At 41.2% G+C, this 24,050-nt stretch overlaps 1 protein-coding gene across 1 annotated transcript in view; it reads left to right on the top strand.

Moving 5' to 3' along the window:
• Positions 1-16,621, top strand: part of C7 (complement C7) — a 60,919-nt gene extending 44,298 nt beyond the window's left edge. Inside the window, exons 14-18 of the mRNA XM_021208378.2 lie at positions 1,772-1,904; positions 4,486-4,677; positions 11,840-11,933; positions 13,791-13,975; positions 15,325-16,621. Coding sequence (XP_021064037.1) covers positions 1,772-1,904; positions 4,486-4,677; positions 11,840-11,933; positions 13,791-13,975; positions 15,325-15,509 — 789 coding nt within the window. The 3' untranslated portion in view covers positions 15,510-16,621. The remainder of the gene's footprint in view (positions 1-1,771; positions 1,905-4,485; positions 4,678-11,839; positions 11,934-13,790; positions 13,976-15,324) is intronic.
• Positions 16,622-24,050: the final 7,429 nt, after the last annotated feature.

The raw sequence follows: 24,050 nt of genomic DNA, 5'->3' as shown, positions 1-24,050 counted from the left end.
AGCCCTGGCTGTCCTGGAACTCACTCTGTAGACCAGGCTGGCCTCGAACTCAGAATCTGCCTGCCTCTGCCTCCCGAGTGCTGGGATTAAAGGCGTGCACCACCACGCCCAGCCCCTACTCTTTCTTATGATTGAGCTTTGATCCCAAAATTCAGTGACATCTCTTTGTGGCTCACACAAGAAACATGTCTTCATAAGGATGCTCTAAATGCTGGGCGTTCAACTTCTAACGAGAAATTTTGATTCTTAAATTCTAGGCCCTTAAGTTTAAAATAATGAGAGTCTGCTTGAGTGTCCAACATGTAGACACTGTTCGAGAAAGCAATGAGGCAGAGGAGGAAGGAGATAAAATAGAAAGTGCTGGAATGTTCTGCATACTCACCATGATCTATAGAGTTCCTGAATGAAACATATTTTGAGAGCAATATACACATACCTTAGCAACCCATGCAGATCTCCTGCCCTTTTAGGAGCCAACATTTTAAAACACTGTTTTGTAATGTCCACATTTCATTCAGGGGACTTCAAAACTTGAGATTGCTGCTTGCTTCCTGTCCTCCAATCTTTCCTGATTCAGTATGTTGGAAGTGGAGTCTATAAGTCTTCTTTTTTTTTTTTAAATTGCTATAAGTGGTTTTTGTATAGAAATATTTGGATGGTATTGAGTTAAATTTCCTCATCATGAAGTCCATCTTGAAAAGAAGAAGACATAGGAGCTACAGTCAAAAACTGACATGTCCCATCCCCCTTGTTTCTTATTAGCTTCTACAATAGAGGCAGACTTAGCCTGGGATAGAATGTGTGGCAATGATAATTAGGTACCAGAAAATTGGGTTTTATTTACTAGAGTGTCTCCAAAACATCCCCCAGGTCAGTATTTCTTCAGTATTTCTCTGTAGAGAGCAGAGAACCCGAAAGTAAGGAAAAGCAGTAAGGGTCCCAATGAGGGCAACTATCCTCTTACAGACTGGGGTTTGAAATTCCTTACTTCATTATGACAAGTCACCTATCAGTATTATAGACTAACACAATAGCTAATCCATTCACAGCAGCATTTCTGTAACTATAGTGAAGAGTGGAAGAAGATCAACATCGCGTTCTTTAGAAGTCATTGGTAAGCCAGGTGGAATGGCACATGCCTGTAATCCAAGCACTGAGATGGAGGTGTGAGGATTCTGAGCTTGAGGGCAGCTAGAGCTCCACAGCAATTTGCAGGTTGACCTGAGATGCGCAATGAGACCCTCTCTCAAAAAGCAAAACAAATAACCAGATGATATAATGCCCTCAATGAGACTTTTCATGAAGACATTGAGACGAGGCAAATATTTCTAATATGCTGACACTTACTAGTGAACAGAATTTAGACCCTTCACAATAAGAATGGCTGGACAAAACTACTGATGGCAAACTGCATTTTACTACACGAGGAAGGGAAGGAAATTACCAGAACAGCGTCCACTAAGGTGGCTTTAATAAAATGCTTAGTGTAGCACTTGGTATTTTGGGACCCAATCAATACATTGTAATATGTTGGCATTATGGCTTTATTTCAATCAATGGTGGTATTAGTGTTGTTGAATAGAGGTGGTATTAGTGTTGTTGAATACAAGGGAAAATGTTTTATATTGATTTTCTGAATTAATTGTTTGAGTGTAGGTTGACTGAAGATTAAAGTTAATTACGATTTTCAGATCAAATAAAAACTAAGAAAGTGTTTTGTTAATGAGGAACAGAACAACTCAACCTTTCTCCATGTTTTATCTTTGTTTAGGGTGAAGGTACCATGGTTCCTGTTGGGCAAAGCATAGTATATGCCTGTGATGAAGGGTATTCTCTTACGGGAGATCCCGTTGCCAGATGTGGAGAAGACTTACAGTGGCTTGTTGGAGAAATGCATTGTCGAAGTGAGTAGTTTTAGTTGTAGTGTGTATCTTAAGATGGCAGAATGGTAGGGAAGAAAATAAATGAGGATAACCCCAACACAGAGGAACAAACCATCATTAGCTCCACTCTCAGTCTCCTTTTCCTGAAAAGCTGTTAGGAGCCTCTATTAGTAATTTTTCAATTACTAATTTCAAATATCACGACAAAATAGCTTAAGGAAAGAAAGACTTATGTTTGCTCGCAGTTCACAGGGAAGTATAGTCCATTATAGCAAGGAAACCTTGGTAGAGGGAGTTCAGGCAGCTGCTCACATCGTATCCACAGTCAGGAAGCAGAGAGAGATGGAAGCTGGTGCTTGAGGGGCTACAGACAATACTTTATATTCTTTGCATTGTTTTTCATGTTAAATATTTCTATTGTTTTATCTTTCATTCATGAATTTTCTGTGTAATTGTCAGTCTTTTAAGAATTTTACTTGAACTGTTTATATATTTAAAGTCATTTAGATTTTTTTGAAACAAAATCTCACTTGGTAGCTCAGGCAGGCATGGAATTTACCTGACCACAACTCAGGGCATTCCTCTAGTCTCGGACCTCCCAAGTGCTGAGATTATAGGCATGATACATTGTATCAAGCATCATTTAGATTTACCAAACTAGGGCTGGTGAGATGGCTCAGTGGGTAAGAGCACCCGACTGCTCTTCCAAAGGTCCAGAGTTCAAATCCCAGCAACCACATGGTGGCTCATAACCATCCGTAACAAGATCTGATGCCCTCTTCTGGAGTGTCTGAAGACAGCTACAGTGTACTTACATATAATAAATAAATAAATAAATAAATAAATAAATAAATAAATAGATTTACCAAACTAATTGCAACTTCTCCAAGGTCCATAATTGTCAATTTTATTATCTGTATCTCTTATGAGTTTGTTTCTGTTGTAGTTCCCATAGTCTTACATTTACTTTATGAGGTTTTTTAAAATTTTTTATTTATGTATTTTTTTTTAATGCTTCAACCTTCCTTGTAACCCATTGACCAAAGACAGAGGAGAAAGATGGTTAGTAGGCCAAGGGGGTGTGGACTTGTTTAAAAGTAGTTCTCTGTGGATGATTCCAATCTTTGTTATAAGGATATGGACAGTCTAGTCCAATAGCAAACACCAATCAGTAATGACTCAATCCAGCTGAAACCTTGAGGCTTTGCCGAATCAACACAAGTCTGCAGATGCAGCAAGAAGCAGCCGGAATACAACGTAAAGTTCTTTGGAGATTTTTTTTTTTTTTTTCTGCACAAAGTCCTGACAAGTGAAGATCAATGAAGAAAAGTGTTGCAAGGTGAACCAATGCGAGCCTATCATCAGCAGAGACCAGTGAAGCAAGGCGAGCCAGTGAAGCAAGGCGAGCCAGTGAAGCAAGGCGAACCAGTGAAGCAAGACGAACCAGTGCAAGAGTATCATTCACTGTCTGCTGGATTCTACTTATACTCTTCCCAAACCTCACACATCTTCTCATGTATCTGCTTCAGGAAAACATCTTCTCATGTGTCTGCTTCAGCAGAACATCCTCTCACAGACAGCTTCCAGAAAAACATCATATGACACGACACAACCAAGTCTCCAAAGAAACCAAAAATTTCCACTTCACATTCTTACATTTTTGAATGTTAAGATTAGTTCTCACTAAATGCACTCTTTTGGCAACTCTATGATTCTCAGAAACATTTTTTTTTTCTTGTAGCCTTGTGCAACTTTCCTATCTGTCTTGGTAGGAGAGAGGCTGTAGAACATCCTTGTGATATGTTTGGCAGACATCATGCCAGAAACTCAATGCCAGATTTTGAAGGCACAGCATGTGATGTGTACTTAGCATTTCTCCATCATTACACAATATTATTTGGCAAAATTTAGGCACTCAATAGATGATAAAAACTGTGATCGGATAAATGAATGGATGGGTTTTCTGATAAAGACAGTGCTGAAACACAGTCCAAAATCCATGAGGGTATTGCAAAGATTTTTGTCTTCAATCATGATTTCCAACCTCTTCATATCTATATTTTTTTTAGCTGCTTTATTTTTAAATAAATTTGAACTAATGAATGTCATTAAGGGAAAGATTGGGATGGGAAAATACTGAACACTGAACCCTTTCTTGCAGCAAGGTGAAAGGTGCTGCTTTAAGTCTTTAGATGGTGACATATCTAATTAGAGCTAATGATATGCAAATGAGTAAAGCTCTTGGGAGAAGTCTGGTGGGACATCATCTCACTACAGAGATAAGTGGCAGCTGTGAAGTCTGATTTTAGCAGCAGGCTGGGTTTTGGGGCTCTATTTGTAGGCTTGTTCATTTTAGGTTGTCACATTGCTTTGAGGGCAGGGGAGGGAGATGACAGCTGTTTTGTCTTTAGTCGTTCATTGGTCAATTACATGTCAGACACGGTGGAGAGTGCTTTTTGGAGCACTGTATAAGTAGACTCTCTTTTTTCCCCCCTGCTTGTCTTATGATATGAAAAGGCAGAACAAGTATTTTAGCACAACTTAAGGCTATTTTTAAAGAAGTACCAAAGCAGTGACCCATTCTGTTCTCCTTTATCTTCAGAAATGGCCTGTGTTCTACCTGGAGAGATGAATGGCATGCAGAGTCACCCCCAGAAACCTTTTTACATGGTTGGGGAGAAGGTGACTCTTTCCTGTGTGGGGGGTATGTCCTTAGAAGGCCCTTCAACCTTCCTCTGTGGCTCCAGCCTGAAGTGGAGTCCTGAGTTGAAGGATGCTCAGTGTGTGCAAAAAGGTGAGTACCTTCTGTCTCCTCAGTGTCACCCGTGTTCAGACAGGGAAGAGTCCTTTTGGTGACCATCATGGCATTGTGTCAGACTACATCATTCTCTCCATCTGGCTCTCTAGGAGAATGAGGTCAATGTGTAGACTGTAGAACTATAGACTGATGGCATATAGGGACAGGAAGGATGGCACAAGAAACGTCACTCCTCCGTATGAACAGAGCTTTATATTGGTTAGGGCACCAAGAAAATGAAGACTTTCTGAAGAGTGATATTTGTCTTTCTTCTGGTTTTTCGAAACTCAGAGTTAAAAATGATAATTTATTTTAAAAATTGGCTGTATCATTTCTGGATTCTCAGTTACTGATAGTAAAGTGAAAATTTATAAAAAAAATTATTAAAAAACACATAAATTTATATCTAATACTGCAAAGTAGACATCACTCAAAGAAGTCTTGTGGTTTGTAAAGTTACTCTTCATAAGGGTGAGAATTGAGTTTTCAGGAAGAAATAAAAGATGAGAACTTTGACATGCTCAAAAGCTGGAACATGGTTTATTTAGTACCAGAGAGGTGGTGTCTCTAATTCTGGCCACCTTGTGATCAAGGCACAGGATTCAATCATTCAATGATTAGAGGTCGAGAGAATGAGGGATCCAGGCTTTAGGCCATGGGTTTTGTAGCTAAAGATGGGGAAGGAGCATGAGGGACTTAGAAGAAAAATAGGGAGGTCAGCTGTTTTCCTTAGAGAAGCCCTGTGGTTGCCGAATCTGTTGTTTCTTTCTACAACCATTGGTTTATGGGCTTGAGTCAGCAACCTTTCTTTTGAAATATTCAAATATTGTTGCTTCCTGGGACTTTGAGCTTAGTTTCAGGTCCTCGGCTTTTGTGGGAGGTGTGGGTGTGGGTCTTTTTCTGTTTCTGGTAGTGGAAATCCAGCAATCTAGTATTCTAAATCCTAGTCACATTCAAACATTATTTAAGAACCTAAAATAAACTGGGTGTGTTGGCCTACATCTTTAGTTCCAACACTCAGAGGCAGAGGCAGGTGGATCTCTGTGAGCTTGAGGCATGCCTGGTCTACATAGTGAGTTCCACAATAGCCAGAACTATTTAGAGAGACTTCATTTCAACAAACAAACAAACAAACAAACAAACAAACACCTTAGGCAGAAAAAATAACTTAGAAAGATAAATTATGTATTTTCAGAGACTTTTAAATGTAATAAGTTTATTTATTAAAACACATTTATTGTTTTATTGCATATTAATAAATGTAAACATGCCAGGCATGGTGGTGTATGCCTTTAATCCCAGCACTTGGGAGGCAGAGGCAGGCAGATTTCTGAGTTCGAGGCCAGCCTGGTCTACAAAGTGAAACTCTGTCTCAAAAAAACCAAAAAAAAAAAAAAAATGTAAATACATCGTTTAATAATTTAAAAAGATAAATTTGTTTTTATTTTACACATATGCATGTTTTGCCTGCATGTATGTAAGTGAACAGTGTTTGAGCCCAGTCCTTGCAGAGGCCAAAAGAGGGTGTTGGATACCCTGCAACTGGAGTTAAAAACAGTTGCTATGTGAGTGCCAGAAAACCCAGGTTTGCTGCAAGAACAAGTACTCTTAACTGCTGAGCCACCTCTCCAGCCTGGAAAGATGCTTTTAACAGTTACAACCGAGAAAGAAGGAAAGCTCACATACCCACTACTTGCCATATTTCTTTAGTCTAAAAGTTTTTAACTCAGTGCTTAAATCTGTCTATTCTTATGAGGATGAAGTACTAGATTCTAAGATGAACACTTTTAAGTGAGTTAGACATTTACAACTGAGAGCAGCAGGCTTCTTGGAGCCCTGTTCTGCTGAAGGTAGGCAGACTGTGGTGATGCAGTAGAGAGGCGCAGAGCAGATGAATGAAGTGCCTTCCACATCAGCTCTAACATGCTCTTTCCTGAACACATCAGAAAATAACTGCTCTTATTTCTATGTCCTCTGTTGCACAAATATGAGTTTGCTTGAGTTGTGTAAAGTAATGCACCTGTACCCATGATTTGGAAATGAAAGAGAACAATATATACTTAGTGAGGATATAATTCTGTTTCAAAGGAAATGAGATAGTTTTTCTAAAATGTTTGCTTCTGTCGTTTTATTGCATAGTTCAGTATGAAATTTTCCCCGCTCAGTAGAAAATGGCATTAATTAAGGATATTTTATGTACTCATTTATTTTTCTGAATATGTAGATTACAATAATCACCACACTTAAGATAAACCTATAGCAAACAAAACTTCCTATGTTTGTCAGCTTTCAGGGTTGGTATTTTAAAAAAATCTGCTAAATGTAGGAATGGGAAGATGGTTCAACAGGAGGAGTATTTTCTGCATATGCACAAAGACCCTAGTTCAGATCTCCAGCTTCCATATAAAACTGGGCATTGTGGTGTATGTATTTAGTCCCATCACTGGGGACATGGAGACAGCTGCACACTGTCAGCTGGCTGGCTAGCTGCTCTAACCAAAATGGTAAATACCAGATTCAAAGAGTCATCTTGTCTCAAAAAATAAGATGGAAAGGGATAGAAGATGGTACCCTGAGACTGATCCCTTGCTTTCACATATGTATACCCTTGCACACACATCTCTAGTACACACACACACACACACACACACACACACACACACTGTTAGGTAATAAGTAATAAAGTACTAGCCCTTTGAATATTTAATCCTTTAAAAGTTGTGCTAAGCACATGAACACATGCATATTCCACATATATCATATATACAAACAAAAAATATCAGTTAAGTAGCATGTGAATGAAATAAAGATTAGATCTTTCAATATTTAGTCATTAAAAATTTGCTAAGCTGTACATATCATAAGATTCACTATTTAAATCATTTAAATAAATAAATAAATAAAGTACACAGATAATAAATGTTATGCCCACTCTTTCTGTTGAACAGACACCACCTCCACCCATCCCCACAAGTTTTGCAGATAAATGTGCTTTGATCTAGCACATATAATTACAAGCACTTTACCAAACAACAACAAATTTTGGCAGTGTAAAGAACCCTTATGGACTACTGACAGTGATGTATATTAGTTCAAACTCTGTGGACACCGATTCAGAGATGCCTCAACCAAAACTAGAGCTACCCTCTAATCCAATGATATCACACACCTGATGGAATCCAAGTCACCATAGGACACCAGACCCGCACATCCACATTTATTATAGCAAAGATGGAATCAGCTTAGATTTCTACCAGCAGACAGATGAATGAAGACAATGTGATATATCATGCACGAGACCTGGACAAGATCAAACCAGAAAACTGAAAGTCTAGCATGCATTGGGGAGAAAGTCATGGAATCCCACTGATAGTGGAAGAGCTAGGTAATGGGGTCACCTCTCAAGGAGCTGCTGTGTGGGGTCAGTTTTCTGCAGGCATGCAGCCTCTAAGAGGCTACTCATGTCTCAGTAGATGGCCAAACATCCATGCACATATAGGCATCACTAAGTGAACTCACTGGGTTGAAAAAAAAAGAGCATATGAAGTTGGATGAGAATTGGTGTGTGTGTGTGTGTGTGTCTAGAAAAATAATTCAAAGGGAGAGAGTGAGGTGTGAGCTTGATTAAAATATTAATATTAAAAACATTTAAAATTTTGAACAAAAATAAAATGGGGTATTTGTGCACAGTGGAGTTTTATCAGCCACAAAGAGAAACCAAACTGTACCATCAGAAAGAAAGTGCTAGAGGTCGTCATGTGAGCAGAATCAGACAGAGGCATGCTTTTCTCTCATATGTACAGTGTACTCTTAGAAAATATGTATCTGAGGCCTGGTAATGTGGCTCAGCAGGTAGAAGCACATGCTACACAAACCTGATGACTTGAGTTCATCCTTGGAACCCACATACAGAGTCAGATGGAGCAGTGAGCAGCTGTAGTCCCAGTGCTCCTAATGTGAGATGGGAGGTCAAGGGTCAGCTATCTGGAGTGTGCGGTACAGCAGAAACAAGAAACCCTTCCTCCAAAAGCCAGGTGGAAGGAGTGATTTACTTCGGGAAGTTTTCTTCTGAGCTCCAGCCCCCCATACACACACACACACACACACACACAGAGAGACACACAGACATACTTATACACACAAACTCACATACACATATACACACATACACTCATATACACACATATACATACACATATACATACACATATACATACACATACATACATACACTCACTCATACACACAAACTCACACGCACATATATGCACACACATATACACACATATACACACACTCACTCATGCACACAAACTCACACACACATGCACACATATACATCCACATAAACACATATACCCCCATAAACATATATACATGTTCACTCATACTAACAAACTATACACACATGCACACATATACACACATACACACATATACAGACATACACACATACACACACTCTCTCACACACAAAACTCACACACACAGACACACACACATATACATACACACACTCACAACAGTGACACTTATGTACCTGTGTACATACAAACAACAAAAACAAAAGCAATAGTGCTAATGACATATGACAATGAAGTGGATGACACTTTAGAGGCGAGAAAGGCACCACCAGCAAGCAGAGGAGGGCCATGAGAGAGAGCGACAGAGGGCTTGATACAAGCCAAGTGCAGTGTGTGCATGAATAAAGGTAGTATAATGAAATCTAGTCCTTTATAACCCACATTAACTCTTTTTTTTTTTTTTTTTGCTTTGATAAAATACCATGACCCAAAGCAGAAGAAAGGGTTTATTTATTGGTTGAGAGGGAGAGTTCATAATGGTGGGGAGGGATGGATGGAATTAGGTACAGGAGCTGGATGCCTTGGTGATTACATCACAACTGCACCCAGGAAACAGAGTGAGAATCAGAGGTTCATCCAGGCTGTACCTTCTAAAGGGCCTGTATCCTCCCCAGACAGTGCTACCAATTGCCCTATTCATGAGCTTATGTAGTGTATCTTTAATTCAAACCATGATATGTTCTAATGAAAAACAGAGAAACATTTTACTTTGGAATCATTTTGGACCTCAGAAAATTTGCAAAATGTAAATTCTACACACCCTCACCTATCTTCACTTTTTGCATACATTGACGTAACTTAGCTTTTGAGAACAAAGGACCAGTGGTACCCACACCCGTGTCCTAGTTACTGCTCCATCTCTGCGTCTCTTCACACAACATGACACATGTGAAAGAAAGAAGTCTACCGGGGGTCTGCTTACTCTTTTAGAGGGGCTAGTCCGTTATCATCACGGTGGAGGATGGAGCAGCAGGCAGGCAGGCATGGTGCTGGAGAAGTAGCTGAGAGCTTTACATCCTGATCTGCCGCAGCTCTTCTGTGGCTTTATGACTCATGGTGGGCTCGTGGCAAGGTGCAGTCTAAAACAACAAACAGTTCCCAAGGATCCGTGTCACGAAAGGCAACCTTCCGCTCGTCGTGAATGCAGGCAGATGCGAGCTTAACCCTGCATAGGAAGTTTAGGAAGCTATTAGAGAAAGCATCCATTTCCAAACTTAGGTTTTTTCATCTCTCACATAGGCGCTTGTCAGCAGGGATGAAATGACAAAAAGTGTAAACAGTGTATGACCCACTAGCCATGCCTGGGGAACGGTATCTGTCATCACTGCAGTTTTTTTTTTTTTTTTAAAAGATTTATTTATTTATTATATGTAAGTACACTGTAGCTGTCTTCAGACACTCCAGAAGAGGGCGCCAGATCTTGTTACAGATGGTTATGAGCCANGATGGTTATGAGCCACCATGTGGTTGCTGGGATTTGAACTCCGGACCTTCGGAAGAGCAATCGGGTGCTCTTACCCACTGAGCCATCTCACCAGCCCCAGTCACTGCAGTTTTTTATAGAGTGTTCCTCTGTGACTGCCTTAGAGACTCATGGCATATGAATATAGAACATACATATCTATGTTGTTTTTTTTAACAGAATTATAAATTGTATGTTAAATGTTATATTTATTATTATATTATGCACAATATATAATAGATACTATATATTATAATGTTAAATTGTATATACGTATTTGTTTTCTTTCTGTCTCTCTTTATCTCTCCCTCCCCCCCCCTCTCTTTCTTCCTTTCTTTTTTTGAGACGGGGTTTCTCTGTGTAGCCCTGGCTGTCCTGGAACTCACTCTGTAGACCAGGCTGGCCTCGAACTCTGAGATCCACCTGCCTCTGCCTCCCAAGTGCTGGGATTAAAGGTATACACCAGCACTGCCAAGCTATAATATATACTTAAAAAATTTTTATTTCCTGAAATTAAAAACTCTCTCTCTCTCTCTCTCTCTCTCTCTCTCTCTCTCTCTCTCTCTCTCTCTCTCATATGTAAATGTAACTTGTTCAGTTCCTATAGGTTTTTACTGTATTTTTTATTGAAAAATATTTTGTATATATTGATCTGATCACAGTTTTTCCTCCCCTAACTCCTCTGAGATCCTCTGTACTCCTTATCCACAACTCCATGCCCTTTCTTTCCCTTTGTCTTTAGAAAACAAACAGGTAAGCAACAACAAACCAAACAAACCAGAATATAAAAAAGTATAGGAAACACACACACACACACACACACACACACACACACACACACACACACCACTCAACTGGAGAACATAATATGTAAGTAAAAGACTGGTGAGGCAAAAAAAAAAAAATGCTCTAGCAAACCACTAAGCGACAGGAGTCTACATAACTACTACGGAGCTCACTTTGTGTTGGCCTTCCATTGCTGGGTGTGGAGCCCACTCTTAAGTGCGGCTAATACATCCAGTAAGATGCCATTGGAGAAGACTAATCTTTCGTTTGGAAGCAGATATCACCTGGAGATAGTTGTTTGGTTAGGGATGGGAACTTTTTTCCTTTAATTTTTAAACTGAAAGCAGATTTTTTTCCATATGCTATGTTCTGATTATAGTTCTCCTTCTCCAATTCCTCCAAATCCTCCCTACCATCCATCCATCCAAATCCACATCCTTTAACTATAGGAAATCTTGATAGTCCAGCACCCCACAGACTTTGATTCAGCAATTCTATCGTCAAGCAAGGTGTAAATGATCACATCGCTCTTAAATATTTCTTTTAGCTACCCGCACTCCACCACCAGCAGCCCCTGAATGTCAGCCCTGGGAGAAACTGCAGAACTCAAAATGCGTCTGTAAAATGCCCTATGAATGCGGGTAAGCTCTGGCTCTGCCGCTCACTTTTCTGTTTGATTTTTATCCGGGGTAAATGGGATGGCTCCGCAGAGCTTATTGAATTGAAGGCATGGCTTCCTGAGAGCTAAGTGTCTTTGCATCTTAATCTGGCCCACTCCTGCCTGTTATAGGTCATAGGCTGTCAGCCACCGTATTAAGCAGGATGATAATCTGAAGGAGCGAGACACTGAAGGTCTGCCGGAGCACCGCTTGTTCTATATATAAAGTGAAGCAAAATGACAGGACTGTCACCTGAGGATTTAGAGCTTTGGAGGATTAGGCTGAAATTCCCTAGGGACATAAACTTTTAAAAAGCAATACCAACAGATAATAGAGCAGCTGCTTTTCTGACACTAGAAGCTTCCTTTTTAGGCCTGCCTTCCAAGAACGCTACCGATTTCTCGTCACAGCTTTTAGAAGGGTTTGCGAAGAAACTCCTGGAAGCCTGTGTCCGAGTTGTAGCAAGGTGCAGGTAGTACAATTAGGTGAGGGATAGGAGAAGTTGGTCAGCATGCCTACAAAAATGTGATGTGGGCAGAGTAAAGTGCATATAATAGAGCATGCATTTATCCACACCCAGGCCCGAAAGAGGGAGAAAGATGTTTGTGAAATATGAAGACAGAGAGGGCCCTGAGGAGACAACTTCTAAGGCCAAACAGACGCCCTTTAGGGACTTGAGAAGTACCACAGGTATAGTCCAGAGTTACAAATACTTCCCGACACTAGTGCTCTTCAGTGTAGAACCTGCCAGAAGCTAGGGGTCTTTTCATGCCAGACCCCTAAGAAGATGATGGATGAGGAGCAATGGAGAGGGGTTTGGGAGGATGTAGGAGACATTTGGCCTCTGGACCATTTTCATTTTTAAGATTAAGGTGTCTTAGTCAAGGTTTGTATTCCTGCACAAAACATCATGACTAAGAAGCAAGTTGGGGAGGAAAGGTTTTATTCAGCTTACATTTCCATACTGCTGTCCATCACCAAAGGAAGTCAGGACTGGAACTCACACAGGGCAGGAACCTGGAGGCAGGAGCTGATGCAGAGGCCATGAAGGGATGTTACCTACTGGCTTGCTTCCCCTGGTTTGCTTAGCTTGCTTTCTTATAGAACCCAGGACCACCAGCACCACCCACAATGGGCCCTCCCATTGGCTATACACATATTTTTAAAAATAACATTGAAGGGGTTGGAGGGATAACTAAGTAGTTAAGAGCTCTTGTTCTTCCAGAGGACCTGGGTTTGGTTCCCAACACTCACATCAGGCACTTCAAAAGTGTCTGTGCCTCCAGCCCCAGGAGACCTCATTCCTCCAGCCTCTGTAGGTACCTGCACTGCTGTACACAGAAGCACACACACACACACACACACACACACACACATTCACTCACATACTCACATACACACAATTAAACACAATAAAATAAACAAAAATAGCATTGAGAGACTTTCATTTTTCCCTTGTTTCTTAAGGATTTTAGTGAGCAATGCTGAATTTCAGACTCTGAGGGCTGTTGAGCTGGGCGGTCAGTGATTTCTCTTGGTGGGTATTTGGTCTTTGCTGCTTTTCCGTTTCCTTTGCTATCAATCCATCCAAAGTTGCTTGTAGAATTCACCTTCTCACTCAGTTTGCTGCATTTGGTCCGTCTGAGAGGAAAATAAACCAGCACTACATATCTGGTCTCATAAACACTTCGAACACCAAAGAGCAGACACAGTTTTTGTGGTTGTCGATGGACAGACTACATGTAGGGTTGTAAGCACAAAGTCTTGCTTTCAGTCCTCTTTCTTAGCCTTGAAGAAAAATCAATCTTGTAAATAATGTAATTAAAATACTCCATTCAGATCCTCCTTGGACGTATGTGCCCGAGATGAGAGTAGAAACAAGATTCTGCCTCTGACCGTCTGCAAGATGCACGTTGTCCACTGTAATAAAAGAAATTACACTCTTGTTGGCAAGGACAGCTGTACTCTGCCTTCCCTGGCTGAGAAAGTCTGTGGTGCATGCCCAATATGGACCAAATGTGATGGTAAGTAGCCTTACCTATTTGTAACTGTGAGAATGCCAAGGCAGTGGTGCCAACAGCTTCAAGTCACGCAGTTTCTAGTTTACCAGCAGATACACGGAGATGCCAAATATGTCAGACTGGCTTGACAGTAAAATGCCCCTTATGTTTTTCCAAGCTTCACTAACTCGCATACCTTCTTGGTATGCAGGCATGCACACAGGCAAAGTCACCCGTACAGATAAAATAAAAATACAAAAATGAAAGGAGGAAAGTAGAGTTACATAAAAATATGTGTACTCGCACATGTGTGTGTGCATGTGTGCACGCACAAATAATGGAACAAAATAAACTTGAAGATTTGAGTCAGATACTACTGTGAGATTAAGGACAGCTTCTCCTTGTTGTAAGGGAGTTTAAGAAGTATTAGAGAGGCATTTTAAAAAAAAAAATATGAGTGCCAAACTGACACTTCTTGAAATAATCCAAAGACCTTGAAGGGAATACACAGCGGGACTTCCATCCTCGGATTGTAGTCCAGTATCAGCTCAGATATGACTGAACAGAACTTAGCAGTGGTCTTTAACACCACCAACGTTTTGGGGGGCATATAGTGAATAGAAAAAGGCTGGGTTGCAGGAGCCGAACTTCTGACTTGGGTTTCTTTACCTGTAAACGTGGAAGCTAAACTATGTGCTACATACATCTTCCAAATCTCTCCTTCTCTGTCCTGTGTACCCCTGGGGACCTGTCCCCGTCCCCCCCCCCCCAATCAGTTGCAGTAGGATGGGGAGGTATGTAGCTCTGGCGCCATCTGCCTTGCTCTTGCTTTGCCGTTCTCTGATTGACCTTGTTACTACTCTTCCCCTGGAGGACCTGAGTGATGTGTTCCCACCGTGTCATTTCCCATGTTTTCTCCTCGTTGCTAATTAGGTTTTATAGGACAAGCATCTCCCGAATGCCATACTTTCTTCTTCAGTGTCGCTTTTCTTTCTGTGTCTCTGAGCTTTGGCACTCTAGTCTCTTCTAAAACAGTCTTAGTTGGTCTGGGGAGTAAAGAATTATACTTGATTTCTGGCTCACAAAGATGCCAGTCTCTATGAGGAAAGAGATGGAGAGTTCCTGACTTGGATAGACCTGTCTCCTGTGTGTCCAGCCAGTAAAAAGCCTGGCCCGAATTTCCCAAGCCCATTTATTTTGTGTGAAGAAAAATGGCTCTACTTCCTGCTCTTACTGCTCTTCCAGCAGATAGTGTATTGTATAGCTCAGGGCTGGAGCTCTTTAATCACCACACCGTTACTTTGGAGGTAATGTGCTTCCACTCCCCCACCTCCTCAGTGTGCCATTAAGTCTCCCTCGCTTGTTCTTTCCAGCTCAGAACGGCAAATGTGTCTGCAGAGAAGCATCCGAGTGCCAGGTAGCAGGCTACAGAATCTGTGTGGAAGTGAATGGCAAAGAGGAGACGATGTCTGAGTGTGAGGCTGGCATCTTAAGATGCAGAGGACAGAGCATCTCCATCACAGCTATAAAGCCCTGTTCTGAAGAAGAAGCTCCGTAGGGCCTGGAGGGGGTGGGGCTTGATCCTCTCCTTCAGAATCTAGTGGGCAGTGGATGCTGGGTTAAAACATCTGTAACTGTGCCTTAGACCACTTTCCCAGCAGGAAGGCACAAGCCTTTCCTTTTTCTTTCCAGTATTTACTTCTCCCTTCTGTGTTCAGCCACCTGTGCAAACAAACCCCGGGCCCAGATTTCCTTCCTTTACAAATGGCAGTATGAAGAATTTAGGGCATGAACCATGGCATGCCCAGTTATTTGTGAGGTTTTGGAAAAATGCATTGGGCTTTGACTTTTTTTTTTTTTTTTTTTTGCCTGTAAACTTACAGGATGAGACTAGAGACACATGCTCTCCGCTCTTTCATCCCTATGATTCTGTTGAGTATGATTGACCCAAACCATGGGCCCGTGTTCCTCCTCTGCGTTGATTAGGAAAACAGAAAGAATGGAATTTCCCAATTAGGGAGGTTGGCTTTCCTCAGCGAAATCAAACACACACACACACACACACACACACACACACACACACACACACACACACACACTGGGGAGGAAGAGACAGATGTAATTATTTCCACCCTGAGGGGTAATGTCACACTTCGCCCTACTAAGCCATCCCCACATGTAGGATCCTTCTTCTGGTCAGAAGATCAAACTACTTAAATGTCAGAGCAGAATTCATCATGCTATGGTCACAGGGCACCGTTGTGAGACCCAAGCTGCAGCAAAGAAATTACAGCTTTGTCCTAAGCCAGGTGAGCTGGGACCCACAGTTGCCCTCAAAGTTGCTAAAGCAACAAAGACATGGGGCTAAAGCCCCAGCTCTGGGAAATGGCCCACCACAAGCCTGCTAATGCAGGAACTGGCCTGCCACAAACACACAGGTGTGTTCCAAGAAAATTGAACNCCCCCCCCCCCCGACTGAGCCAACCGATTCTTGCCCTGCACCCCCTCCCCATTTCCCCCCTTTTGCGGTATTTGAACTTAAAGGCAGTCTGTAACAGCTCTTTGGGTTTCTGCTCCTTCCCGAAGGCAGAGGAACCTCGGCACACGGGCTTCAACAAACCTCTTTTTTTTTTTTTGTTTTGTTTTCTTTTTTTTTTTTGAGACAGGATTTCTCTGTATAGCCCTGGCTGTCCTGGAACTCATTCTGTAGACCAGGCTGGCCTCGAACCCAGAAAGCCGACTGCCTCTGCCTCCCAAGTGCCGGGATTAAAGGTGTGAGCACCATGCCCAGCTTTTTTCAATAAACCTCTTGCTGTTTGCATCATACCCTGGTGTTGTGGTCCTTCGTGGGGTCGAGTGGAGGTCGGACTTGAGTGGTGGTCCTTCGGATCCAACACCGTCTGTTGTCTTGTCTGAGAACAAATATGATTCAGTCTCTTGAGGGGTTTTCTTCAGTATGTGTCAAATACAAACCTGAAAATCACTCTGCTTTTGAGAGAAGTGTCAGCTTATGCTAGAGCTATTGAGTGATGCATATTCGAGAATAAGCCTCCCTAATGTGGTTACATCCCTAGATTTTTCCAGAAGCATACAATTTAAGACATTGGTATTTGGTTTATTTCTTATTCATCTTTCATTAAACTTAACAACAACAAAAAATCCAGCTGTGGAGGGTGAAGTGTGTGGGCTCACATAGAGCTTAAAATATGTACAAACATCATCTCTGTATTTTATTTGAGGTTGTTAGATATATTTCTTCTTCTTCTTCTTTTTTTTTTTTTTTTTGACATTTTGCTTCTTTATTTAATAAAAGGAAAGGATGAAAGCAATCAGTATATTTTTGCAGAGTGGCTTGCAGGAAAAGTCCAAGGTGCTGGTTTGAACTCTAGGACTTAAATAAATTAACAAAATTGTTTGTTATTTTTAGAATTCTGATGAAATCAATATTATTTGTGAAAGCTTTTAGAATTCACATATACATACCTACCCATAAATATTTATATTTATATTTATACGTGAACTGGAGTCTTACCATATTACCCAGTATACCCCGGAAATCTTGGGTACAGGGGTCTCTTGGGTAACTAGACTACAGATATGTGGTACTAACCTTGCAGGATAATTAAAAAAAAAAAAAAAACACTTACAAATTCCAAGAAAAGTTAATCATTTCTGTGTTGATTTTATGTCTAAATAAAATGTATTACTAAACATGCATATCAGTTATTATAAATTCTTTATGTTAAGATGGCATACTTATGTAGATGCAGCAATAATGTGAAGATTTTTGTCTCCTAGTTTAAATATAAAATGCCAGTTGATGACTTTGATAATACACATTTTTTTTTTGATTTAGTTAGATATATTTCTAACAAACTTTAAGTTGCTAAGGAATAGAAAGTACATTCAAGATCCTATTATTTTAGATGTTTTCAAAGTACATAGTGTCTGATGTGACTACTCCAGATTTAGCTTTTCATAACAGCTGCCTTTGAGGTTTGATGCAGAGGAAATACATAGAAGTTGCACAGTTGTGGGTTTCATTTATTGAAAACAATCACACTTAAAAATATTAACTGCACTGATTTAGAGGATACTGTGGATTTAACATCTTCCCTGGACACAGGGATTGACTTGAAAATGCCAGGGGTGGCTGTTGACCCCATCAGAGGAAGCAGGTAAGGAATCATTTAGGAGTGTTGATCTCAACATTCTCCAGTCTTTCTCTTGTTGGTTTGTTTAGCCTGGAGTAAAATTTCCATACTTATGAGCACTTCTAATTTGAAAATCCAGTTTCTCCAATGCTTTTACAATTTAAAACCAGTTGATGACATGATAGAAAACTTCTAGGAGTAAAGAATTCTCCCCCTCTGCTCTCATCAGGACAGGTCACACAATTCAAGTGCTAAAAATGCCATGCGCGATGACTTCCAGGTTTATGTGACCTATGAACGAATTCTGTCTCTAGTTTTGGATTTCATTCTCCTAAATATCTCACTCGGTATGTGCAAATATCGTAAGTTCCAACATATCTGAAATTGCAAACTCTTCTGGTCAAAACATTTTGGATGAGTCCATTTCACAGCCAAGGTATTTGAGGCAGAAGTTTCAACAGCATTCCTGGAGGAGACACACAGGACAGATGAATCACATGAAGGGTGGGAGGAGGGAAAGGGGCTGTTGATACGTATTTTGAGATACTCTATTTGTGTCTTACCCTCCCCCCTCCCCCCATCAGAACCTTTTTATGTCTATTGACCTTTCCTCTAGTCATACAGGGACATTCAGAGTTAACTGCGAAGAACCAGAGTTGTTGTAACAGGTCTTCAAGAAGAAACTTATTTTTGATAATGACTCATTGAAGATGTCTTGAGAATTTAAAAATAAGCGCTGTAAGCAGAAGTCTGTGAGAAACACGAGGAGGAACTGTTTATAAATAAAAAGGCAAAGAGAACAAATCCTTCCTTTCTTCTTTTCCCTGTCTCAGACCAGCGGAGAATTGCGTGATCGATGGCAGAATATTGCCAAAAAGGTGGAAATCAAGGTGGTTTGGATCTAGGGGGAGGGGGATCCAGGGAGCCGTGTGGGAAACAGATCTTCACCCACTTTGCAAGTTCCTGATGGAGGCAGCCTTGGAAGATTTCCTGACAGTGTTGTGAGTTGCACTCCTGTGATCTCGCATTGTTCCTGTTAACTGATTAACAGAAGTCCGGCCATCAGTGCCCTGGGTTTTCCTAGACCCATGGAAGAAAATGTTCCAAGGGTAGCCTCTCCATTCCACATCTCTCCAGGAGTCCTGCCGCTCTTCCAGTCTGAAGGAAGAGCATACCTAGTCATATGGGGTATGGTAGGGTAGGCAATGATGAGTGTGTCTGCTGAAGGACAACTCTGGGTTTTCTTGTTAACTATGCAGATAACAAGCTCTCCTCTCACTTGGGCAACTGTTGGCTGATCTCAGGTTCATATAAAATATGAACTTATTAAATTGTGGAGAATATGTTCAGAGTTGTAGGTACTGGCACCTGATTTTCCCAGTACTCCCTGAGATGGAGTTAGATATGTCTACACAGAGACCATCACGACTTTCCCATCAAGTTCAGCTATTTGGATCCTATTGCTTATCATTCTCTATATATTTTCTGTTTCAACCCAACAGTCTTGCACTCACATACATCAGTTTTCTGTATTAGCCATCTTCCCATTCTTATAACAAAATACTCGAGACAATCAATTTATTAGAAATATGTTTATGATGGTTACAGAAGTTCCAATCCCAAGCCGACTGACTCCAATGGATTTGAGCTTCAGGTGAAACTGTGACATTACTGCAGGAGCACATGGGAAAGCAAAATCAGGAGCCATGATGCAAAAAGAAAAGAGGAAGAAAGTAGTTTCCCACTTTCCTGTGAAGATATATCTTCATCGGCCTTCTATCAGGTTCCAATTACAAAATAGCACCACTTGATGGAAACAGCCAAACCATAGCATCCGCCTAGACATTTACATCATTTGCAAGGGCAGAGTCACAGCTAGCAGATGGCACGACTAACTTGAAGGTGAGATAAAACACGGCAACCTCTCATGAATGGCAAAGTGCGTGCTCCAGGCATGATCACTATTCATTCTCTTCTGATAGAGGAATAAATGGACAAGAAGAAACAAAGAGGGAGAGAAAAAGAAGGCTCGAGCAGAGAGGAGAGAGGAGGGGAAAGAGGAAGAAAGAAAGGGAGGGAGGGGAGGTCGGAAGAAAAAGAGGGAGAAGAGGGAGAAGGACAGTGAGGGAGGGAGGGAGCTAGGGAGAGAGAGAGAGAGAGAGAGAGAGAGAGAGAGAGAGAGAGAGAGAGAGAGAGAGAGAACCATTTAAGAACATCATTAGAAGTACTATGGGACTAGGTTAGCCCTGTCAGCTACTAATCCACAGAGACCTTTCTTCATGATGGGCTGGTTAGAGGCATTTGATATTGTTGCTGGAAACAGAATGGCCTGTATTTCTTTCAGAATACTCAAACAGAAAGCAACTTCAGTAGGAGGGAATTTCAGTTAATACCAAGAAACCAGAGAGGTTTATGCCTGCCTTTCAATTACCCTGGTCTTTCAGGCCGTTTGCACATTTGGGAACACGAAAGCTGATGGCATGATAGGAGTCCCTGCTGTGACAGCCACAGACCTACAATTTGTCTTTTTATTTGTTCCTGTCAGGCTGTGAAGGCAAAGCTCCAGATTTTATACTCAAAACATCAGTTCCATTGAAATACTTGTTTCTTTAGCCAAGGCTTGAAGAGTCCAGATAGAGAGGCTGTTGTTGTTTCTGAGGGGTTGGCCTGGAGGCGACAATGTGGGCAGGAGAAGACAGAAGGTTCCAGTCATGGGTGGAGGACAGTCCCTGCTTTGCTCTGTCATAATGATGATTTCCATGCTTTTTGGAGAGAGGACACTTGGGATGAACTCCAGAGGAAGGGTCTTAGGCACAAGACAGGTCATGATTATCAAGAAAGAGGAGAATTACCTGCAAAAATATACATGATGTAATGTGTATTTGTTGGTCCATACCTAGCAGTAAATCTAGGAGCTGGGAACGCAAAGAAGAAAGGGGAATTATTGTCAATAGTAAAATAGAATTTTCCCATGAAAGAAAAATTTGGCCTGAGAGTCTCATGAGAAAGTGACTAACATAAAAGGCTCAGAATAAGTGTTGTGACACCAAGTATAACCAGAGCGCATTGTGACAATATTTGATAGGTGGCCACTATAGAGCCCACTCACCAAAGCATGCGTCTGCTCTAAATAGGTGGCACCTAGAACAGCTGCTGTCAGGCGTGATATAAAATCACACCCAGACCCGCTAACCATGTTTTCTACCATGTCTGTATGCCAAATATGTACATGTACCTTATTATGTTCCAAAACACCCCAAAGATCATAATGGTTTAATGGGTGTGGTAGACAGATTCATAGAAGTAACAGAGAATAGCATCTTTGAAGAGATGCAGGCCTCAGTCCATGTCAGCTTGGTTAAGGCTTTTTCCAGTGCTGAGCACACCGAAGACATATGCTCAGTAAAATATCTACTTTGCAAAACTGTCCTAGTTTAAACAGCTAGTTAGCAGAAAGTCTTGGTACTTAGTCCAGAATTGGCTCTCCTGCCTTGCATTCTGTTCCACCATATTGCTGGCCCCTGAAAGAGTAGGGGTGGCTTCTTTCTATGGTGCTGTTACTCAGAAGCCAGAGCATAGACTGAAGAGAGTGTGTGTGGTGGTTTGAATAGGGATGGCCCCCATAGAATGCTTGGCCCACAGACAGTGACACTATTAGGAGGTGTAGCATCTTGGAGTAGGTACGGACTCAGAGGAAGTGTGTCACTGTGGAGGTCTCCCTTTGAGTCTCCCTCCTATGCTCAAGCTCTGCCCAGTGTGGCACACAGTCCCCTACTGCTACCTGCAGATCAAGATGTACAACTCTCAGCTCCTCCAGCACCATGTCTGCTATACTTCCTGCCATGACGATAACGGACTAGTGCTCTAAAACTGTAAACCAGCCCCAATTAAATGCTTTCCTTTGTAAGAGTCACCTTGGTTGTGGTGCCTCTTCACAGCAATAAAACCCCAAAGAAGACAGCGTGTCTTTCATTTTTCTCTGTGGGAAGCATTTCACTCCGAATTTTCCTCTCCCATTTCTCTCTTTCTTTTTCTGTTTTTCTTTTTTCTTTTTTGCTTTGCTGGTGATACATCACAAAGAAATGTATTTTAAAATAAGTTTTGGATATACCAACAATTTTCCCACCTGATAATGATGAAAGGAGGAGGATGGGAAAACAGGTTAGTGGGTGATATATTTGTGAAAGTATGAGGATCTGAGTTTGAGCCCTGGTACCATACATAAAAAGCATGGCATGGTGATGTGTACTTGCAATCCCAGCAGTGCAGAAGGAAAAGCAAGTATATGAAAAAAACAAAGGCATGCAGACCCCTGGGGTTCATTGGTCAGCAAGCCTAGCATGGTTGAGTCCCAGGTTGTCAAGAGAGACCTTGTACCAAAAAAAAAGGGGGGGGGATTCTCAGAGGAACGGCACCCAAGGCTGACCCCTGACAAACACATGTATGTGCATACACTCCCCTAAAAAAGACAAAGGCAAAAGTTTCATACTAATACAATGGATATGTGTGTTTATGTTTATATAGAGAATAAATATTGGCTGATTTACTACTCCAGGATATAAGGCATCTTCAATAATTTTCAAATGTAATCAATACTTTGATTTTATAAGGGTCAACCTGAGGATGTTGCTTCACATAAACATGTAGTTCAAAACGGGAGAAGTGTGTTTCCCACTTCAGACGTTATTTGAAGTTCTGTCTTTATCTTGAGCCCAAAGCCACTAACGATTTTTAAGAGGCAAAACTCAAGTCAACAACTCAAGCAGCAATTAAAACAAAAGAATCAAATGTTCTAACACAATTCAGTCTGAAGATATACCAATTTGATACACACTGCCAAATGACAGCAGGAAAATAATGCACATTTTGCTTTCTGTAATTGCATCATTTCGTTTCTATAAGAGCAGAGACCTTGTATGCCTGATAAAACCAGTGCAGTAAATAACATAAAACAGAGTCTTGAATCTGAACTGAGGTGTTCTAGCCAGCATTGCTGTTTTGTCACATGAGCTACATGCTATACACGTGGGATGTTCAGAACTAAGAGCTGCTAGGAATACCCTGGATTTGTTACATGTTTGATTTTTGGCCATTATGCCTTTTATTGTTGCCAGACTTCTCCCGACTGCCTTCTTTAGCTACACAAGTGAAGATTGAGCTCATAAGATTCTGTAGCTTCAATGACCAACCAACCATCATCGATCCCTGTTCAGAGAGCTAGAAAATCAAGATCAAGAAGATCTTGTGTCTGTGGGAAACTACTTCCTACTTTGCACATGGCTACCTTCTTATGGTACACACACACACACACACACACACACACACACACACACACACAGCTCAGATTCCTCTTTTCCATGAGCACTAATACCATTTTAAGGGCCCCACTCATATGTCTTCATCTAAATATACTGTTTCATTTCAGTAACCAGGTCTTAGTTTGAATACTGGGTTCTACTCAAGGGTCCTGAAGGAGCTGTAGCAGTGGTTCTCAACACTCCTCATGCCACAACCCTTTAACAGAGTTCCTCAGGTTGTGGTGACCCCCAACTCTAAAACTTCATAAGTGTAGTTTTTCTACTGTTATGAATTGTAATGTAAATATCAGTGTTTTCTGATGATCTTGAGCGACCCCTGTAAAATGGTTGTTCAACCACCCCCCAGAGGTTGAGAACTTCTGTGTTATAGCACCACTCGCCTCCACTACCCCTGTGTTATAGCACTGAGAGGTGCCATTTATTACCACTCGCCTCCACTACCCAGTCTGTAATGCTTTGTCTTCAGCGAACATGTAAACTGGTAGTAGTTCTTTCCTTATAGTCTGAAGATGAACAAGCCTTCATTTATTGAAGAAATCTGGCCATTAGTAATCGTTTCCATATTAGGTTTAAGCTTCTCATTGACCTTATCACAGGATGTGTTAATATCAAGAGACATCCTGAGAT

This window comes from Mus pahari, chromosome 11 (genome assembly GCF_900095145.1).
Source record: "Mus pahari chromosome 11, PAHARI_EIJ_v1.1, whole genome shotgun sequence".
Classification (NCBI taxonomy): domain Eukaryota; kingdom Metazoa; phylum Chordata; class Mammalia; order Rodentia; family Muridae; genus Mus; species Mus pahari.
Note: the sequence above shows the minus strand (reverse complement) of the source record. Positions and strands in the feature narration are given on the sequence as shown.